Source organism: Strix aluco, chromosome 17 (assembly GCF_031877795.1).
Source record: "Strix aluco isolate bStrAlu1 chromosome 17, bStrAlu1.hap1, whole genome shotgun sequence".
Classification (NCBI taxonomy): Eukaryota; Metazoa; Chordata; class Aves; order Strigiformes; family Strigidae; genus Strix; species Strix aluco.
Window position 1 is genome coordinate 13179672 of NC_133947.1, and position 6455 is coordinate 13186126.

A 6455-nucleotide genomic window follows, 5' to 3' on the forward strand; every position below is an offset into this window, starting at 1 on the left:
CGGCGTGTGCTTCCCGAGGCCCCGTCAGCATTCGGGGTGCGCATCTCCCCGCCGAAAAAGGGGTGACAGCCGTGGCCGCGACACCCTCGCCTTTTGCACGGGCGTCCGGCGGATCCGCGCCCTGCCCCGTGGGGACGGGCACGCGGGTGGGAGCCGGCCCACCGTGGCTGCGGAGGGGAGGACGGGCCACCCGCCAAACCTAGCCGCTAGCCCGGCTGGGCGGAGAGTGACTGACTCAGGGACTAAGAGAAACACTTCACCATTACGACCGCAGAGGTCACAGCTGGATCCCGCACCTTCCCGTCACTCCTGTCTCTGCATTTGTGAAATTCACTGTGTGAGATGGGGACTGCAAGCATTGAGCATCCTTGAAGCTCAGGTCGTTGCTTAATGGCTTTTCTCACTTGTTTACGCAGTGCACAAAGTAGGGATAATTGCGTTCTTTTATCACACAGGGGTGTTATTAACTTGAATTAATAAGAATTTACAAAGTTCATTTAGATCTTGGGACTAAAAGGCTAATTTCAAGGGGCTGTTACTACATAAACACATGCACACAAGCAAGAACGTTAAATACATGCAATCATTCACAATGTGCACTTACATAGCTGCTCTCTTCTAAGGTTTACTGAGAGCTACGCAAACAATTAACTTAGCCAGACAACCCCCCGTGAGGTACGCAATAGATAATGGTTTTATTTTATTGAAGGAGAAACACACACTGTGATGAATGTCAAGCTACCAAAGTCACATACCTGTTTCTACTTTGATCACTACTGAACTCCTTTATTTTAAGCAATACATTTAGACACATATCCTGTGGAACATGCTAGCTTGCCTTTCTTGGAGGGGAGATAGAAAGTCAATTAAAATACAAAAGTTTATTTTCCTAATGGCTTAACTAATAGATGGAAACGTAGACAGTAGGCTAAAAGTAGAGTCCATGTTAATATGGGACACATACTGGGAGAGGTAATTTTTAGCTTGTCATCCTCTATACATCTCTGCAGGGTTGATTCTGTTTTATAGATTTCTCAAAAGCAACCTTGGCTACTCAAAGTGGCTGAAGTGCTAGGTTATCTCCCCAGCACCTGAAGACATAAACATACCTTTAACTATTGTTTTAACGTAAGCCTTGAAAGCTTCCGAACTTGTATTTATCCCTTAAATAGCAGCTGAAGGAAGGACAATCAAATCAGATGTTTTCTCAGTTGTTCTTATCCCGTATTTAATCCTTATTACCCCCTCCCTGCATAGCGCAGGGCTTGTCCCTTTTGCTAACCATGGTGAGTATATCAGCCGTCTTCTTGTGATTAACAGAGTGATGCAATGAGAGTTATTAAAAGATAGTTAGTAAAGCGGAGCAGGCAAGCTGTTCTAAACTTAGTGTAACCTGAAGCAAGCAATGAAGTATCCTCTGGTTCCTTTGGTGAATGAGCTGACCTTTCCTCTTCTTTTCTTCTGGTTTTGTTTGCCATTTGTAATGCTGTTGATCATAATGATTATCTGGCTACAGCTTCTACTTAATGAAGGTAAGTTCTGCAGTTGATCAGATAAAATGCTCCTGCATAAAGGCTTTATCTATTAGCTTCATCTTTAAGGCACTCTGCTAGCTATTTTTAGGCTAATGTCACTTTGTCAGAGAAGGAAACTAAAGGGTTTTTTAGTACTGTTGGTAGCATATGAAAAACCAAACTCCAATTATTAGGCTTTTCTGTTAAAAATGCTTATAAGACGACAAGCTGTTGCCTGCTGTTCTTCCTTACCCTCTCCCTTTTTCTCAGAGGTAATTTAAGAAAGGAAAGGACAAGTAATTTTTGTGAATTTTTATTCACAAAGCAAACCTAACCCTCTAATTCTGTACACTTTCAAACTCTGGCATTATAGTTCTTTCACATTTCTTTTTTGAGTGGGGGGTGATGTTACTGGGGGAGCTGTTCAGGAATTCTTTTGTCAATGCTGAGGCTGTCAGAAAAATTTTAAGGAAGCAAGACATGCATTTTCATTTGTGTATTTTGCTCCTCTTTCCAATCCATCACTGATTCCTATTTCTAACATGTCAGTAACTGATAACAGGCTTTGGTTTAGGCTAATAATAGGCTTGTTGATCTACTCCTGAGGATAAAGCCTTGCTAGTTTGCTCTAATGCTGGAGCATAAGCAATCCCAGCTGAGGAATCAATCGTAAGTTCAGAAGCTGTGATTTTGTCTTTGCAGAACAGCTGTAGGAAGGAAAAGAAGAACAAAGTTTTACTTCAGTGAGCTCTTACTTCTATTTGGTGCCTCTGTTCTTACCTAATAATGTGGTTGTCGGTCCTATAATAGATCCCACAAGAACAGCGATGGTGAGACCCACAGAGATCAGAGGAACAGGAGGTACTCACCACAGCAAAGCCTTGTACTTTCTCCCTCCTTTCCTGCCCTGCATGTATGCGCATGCTGAATTTTTTACTTTCAGCTCCCATTTTGCAGTCTTAGCACACAGCTAAGCTCATAACAGCCTCTGCGTGCTTCAGTAGTAAAGTATCTTCTCTCCACACACTCAAGTGCACTCTTGTGGGTAACCAAGCGCAGTAATTAAGAAGCGCAGGTTATAAGAGGTTGTGACAATTATACAAGCCACCCTGAGCAGCATAGGCATGGCTTACTCCTGAGATCTGAAAAGAAGAATAAAAAAAAAAAATCTATTTTACATAGGTAAAAGGTAGGTGCCTATGCCACATACTTACACTTGAGTGTCAGCTTTTTGCCTCAACAGAGTAACTCTAGAATCCCTTGATGCTTTAAAGGAGATTTTCAGATTATGCTTACTACATTCACCTTTAAAATTTCTGGTCATATAGTGACTGTTATTAGCACCAGGCCTCTAAGAATTTCCACAAATGCTCTAAATTCCATTTTAATCAATGAGACTAGACACATTACTGAATTTTTATGTACTAATGTATTTACAGGATTAGAACATTAAAGTCTTTCTCAATCATGCTTAAGAAAGAAAAATAAAACGATTCTTTTCAATAACTTCCAAACTCATTCAGTCATATCCCCTTACTTTAGGCTAGTTTATAGCAGGCACTGTAGCGGGGTGTATTTCAGCTCCTCCTTTAATATTGTTGCTGATTAAGAGCTAATTGGTTAAAAACAAACACCTGTACAGGCCTCTTGTTGCCTAGTTGGGTTTAGACATCATTTATTTCAGCTGGTAATGATTCAGAAGAACCTTGCCCGACTCCCAGATGGAACGTGCAAGGCTTGTAGTTAGGGAGAAGTCACGTATAGATTATCTGCGTGTTCTTTTAAAACCTATTTCTAGCACAGATGCCCAGTGCAGAAGAAAAAAAAAGCCAATCTTCTGATGAACCTGACTCTAAATTTGAGGATGAACCAACAGAGGAAGAAAATTGGAATGACACATCCAGTATGGAGATGCAACAGGAGATGCAAACTAGTGGATCTGTAGGAAAACCAAGGCCCAAACCTGCTTATACAAGTTCAAATCCAAAAAGCCAAAAGCAAAGTAATTTTTCTGTAATCTCAGACAGCTCGTCTCAGAGCCAGAAGATGAGCCATGCTGAGAAGAGCGATTTCTGTAACATTATGATGGTGAGTAGCATGACCAGACTACCTCTTTGCGTATCTACTGCTTTTGTGCCTAAGCTCTGATTTTTTTCTTTTTTCACCTCTGCCTGATTCCCTGGCCTCTTGGGTAATAGAAAGCTGCAAGATTGGTTTCTGCTTGGTTAATGACTAACAAGAGGTGTTTTTTTCTGTCTTCCCTGTTTGGAGTGATTCCTGCTGTTGACAAGGTAAAGGTAACACAAAATTGTACAGAATAACCATCACATGAGTGTACTGTATAAATATGTGTGTATATGTTTAAAGGTATGTATACATATCTTAAAAGTCCTTGATACCTGCATTTGAACCAGTGAAAATTGCTACCTATTCCTCTAAGTTAAGAAGTTCAGCTCAACTGTATGTAGGAACTCTCCTGGCGTGTATGGCTCATGTATTTTTAAAAGCTGCTTCAGATTTCTTACAGTACAATGTGACTAAAAATTAGACATTTCACTCAATAAGAGCTGAAGCCAGAAGTCTCTTTGCAAACGCAGCAGTCCCAATCCGCTCAGGCTTTATACAAATCCCAAAAGATATATTTGAAGCAGTGGAAGAGCTTAGTGTCTTACATGTCTTCTCTTTCCCTGTGCCTCGACTTTATGTTCCTTTGCAGAAGAGGCTCAGAAGGGAAAGCTGGTTTGTGCCTGCACTGTCACTATGCACAGTCCTGTCCACACATTTACATTGCTGGGATTTTAGAATTGCACCAGTTTTGCTGGAGCAGTAACCTTTGTTAGGCTAGAATAGCTAAGGACTGGTATCATCTTAAATCACTGTTTGACTAACACACCCTGAAGCTGAGCATTAGCATGGCATCAGTAATGTCAAAGTATTTTTGACATTAACACCACCAAGTCAGTGTAGTAACATTTTTTTTTTTCCATTGTTGGTGTTCAAAGGCTAGGGAAACAATGCTAAGAATGAGCTTGGTCTGGTCTAAGGTACCAGTTGGTTCTCCTAGAGCTCTTCACATATACAAATATTGATTTGAACACAGCAGTTTGAAGAACTGGGCTTTAAACTTGTCTCTTGTAGGACATAATACTTACACTGAAAGACTTGCTAGTTGTGTTGAGTGGATGAGGGAAGGGAACAAGCACTTGTGGTCTCAAACCATTTATATCCTACTGAAAATTGAACCTCTCTTGAAAACATCATTGCCGTGACAATTTTGTTTCTTATTTTCTCCACCAGCTGTTGTGCACCATGATTTTTTCTCTCACCTGGAGCTTTGTCTGCCAGTTGCTCCAGATCTCTAATGTCCTAAGGATTCAACTGCTGCCGTCCTCTCTGACTATCTACATGGCTCAGCTGTTTGTTTTGCTGGGTGGAAAAATTGTGAAAATCCTGGGTTCCCTGAGGCTGGAGAGCAGAGGGCTGTTGGCTTCAGTCCTGGGGAGGAAGCTGGAGCAGAGCGATGAAGCTCGGAGAACCGCCTCGGGGTAGAAATAAAGCAGGTAGTCCCACGACCATTAGCAACGATCCTGCTCAGCATCAGCCAGAGCTACTGCAGCATGGCAGAGAGGTTAGTTCTCTGAAAAGGAGACTCACTCGGGACTAAGGCAACATGCACTCGGGTCACACCAGCCACTTTCAGAGTGAAGAGTATCGACTGGCTAGTTGTTAAATGGATGACAGCAGCCAGCCTCTTGTCCAGCGCTTGGGTGTCTACTCTGCTCCCCTCCCACTTTACAGAGGAATGAGTTCCTTTTTTATAAGGATGAAGCACTACACTGGCACCAGTGCTGCTCTCTGTTCACCACTACTACTCTCTGATTTCAAACAAGATCAAGGCAATAGCTCTCAATAGTGGTTGTTACTGGAGCTTAAATGCAGTACAGCCCAGTGATTATTTTATCCATACTGCAATTAGCACTTTTCTGATCTCCAACTTGTCAGTTCTCAGTGTAGGAAACAATTTTTCAACACTTAGGTCTAACAAATGAAACAAGCTGACCTCCAATTAACAAGAAATAATTAAGCCCTCAGCAGATACTGAGCGTGCATTTCCTTAATTTGTGTTCAGGATATGCTTTTCAGCACTGCTGGCAGGCTGATGTAAGGTTAGGTTACAGCCCAAAGAGGCACTCACTGACGGCTCGATTTAACCAGTTGGTGAGACTGGGATGAGCCATAATTTTGTGGCCTAAGGGTTTATCCAGTCTTTGGGCTGTGAACAGAACAGCTGTTTGCTCCTGTTGTTCATGCACACAGTCAACAAACTCTCTTTTTTTAAAGAGGACCTGAATTAGGAGGTCACATCCCCAAGAGCACATCGCTGCTTGTGAAAAATGTCCCGGTGTCTCCCCGGAGTCCTGCGTGGGCAGTCTGTGTGACAGCTACACTCGCCCGCACTAATTACGAAGTTTGCCTCGTTTATGTTTACTAGTCTTTCCCTCCCCATTCCCTGAACTCCACATGTCCAAATATTTGTCCAGAGCAGTACTCTTAAATAAAACTTGTTTGTCCACGTCTTTATTTTTACAGCTCCTTTATTTAGAAAAAAAAAAAATTACTATTTGCCGTTCTTCAGCTGTTTGCCGAGGAAATCTCCGTCCCTCCCACCTCTCCCCGAGGGTGACCCGGGGCCGGGGCGCTCCTCCCGGGGGTAGTCTCGGGGTCTCCCCCGCCTGCCAGCGGAGCGCGGCCCGGGGCGGCGGCCGAAGGCAGATGCTGAGGGACCGGTTACAGCCGCGGGGGCGAGCGCGGGCAGCCCCGCCCCGGCTCCGCCTCTCCCAGAGCCCGCGCAGGGGCCGGGCCGAGCTCGGGGCTCCCCCCCGCCCCGGGCTGGCCCTCGCCTCCCGCCTGCGGAGGGAGGGGGACGCTTGGGCTGGCCGC

The 6455-nt window shown here is 43.9% G+C and overlaps 1 protein-coding gene across 8 annotated transcripts; it reads left to right on the top strand.

Moving 5' to 3' along the window:
- The first annotated feature begins 280 nt into the window (after nt 1-280).
- Nucleotides 281-6091, top strand: ADIG (adipogenin). Of its 8 annotated transcripts, none has more exons than XM_074843031.1 (5): nt 281-379; nt 1517-1532; nt 3318-3602; nt 3713-3805; nt 4812-6091. In XM_074843031.1, exons 2-5 carry the CDS (start codon nt 1527-1529, stop codon nt 5061-5063), a joined length of 636 nt encoding a protein of 211 aa, XP_074699132.1. In that variant the 5' UTR covers nt 281-379; nt 1517-1526; the 3' UTR covers nt 5064-6091. The 8 variants fall into 8 exon arrangements, 7 of the variants coding, with proteins under 7 accessions (XP_074699132.1, XP_074699135.1, XP_074699129.1 ...); XR_012625521.1 differs by lacking the exon at nt 281-379 and having other exon boundaries at nt 1133-1532; nt 3313-3602; nt 4812-5142; nt 5856-6091; XM_074843030.1 differs by lacking the exon at nt 281-379 and adding an exon at nt 2217-2375 and having other exon boundaries at nt 1400-1532; nt 3313-3602.
- The last annotated feature ends 364 nt before the right edge of the window (nt 6092-6455 follow it).

Bases quoted from the DNA above. Each gene is read 5' to 3' on its own strand.
- ADIG (XM_074843028.1), top strand. From the start codon at position 1,406: ATGAAGTATCCTCTGGTTCCTTTGGTGAATGAGCTGACCTTTCCTCTT. The intron at 1,533-3,312 runs GTAAGTTCTGCA...ACCTATTTCTAG, and splicing joins ACAGCTTCTACTTAATGAAG to CACAGATGCCCAGTGCAGAA. The intron at 3,603-3,712 runs GTGAGTAGCATG...CTTGGGTAATAG, and splicing joins ATTTCTGTAACATTATGATG to AAAGCTGCAAGATTGGTTTC.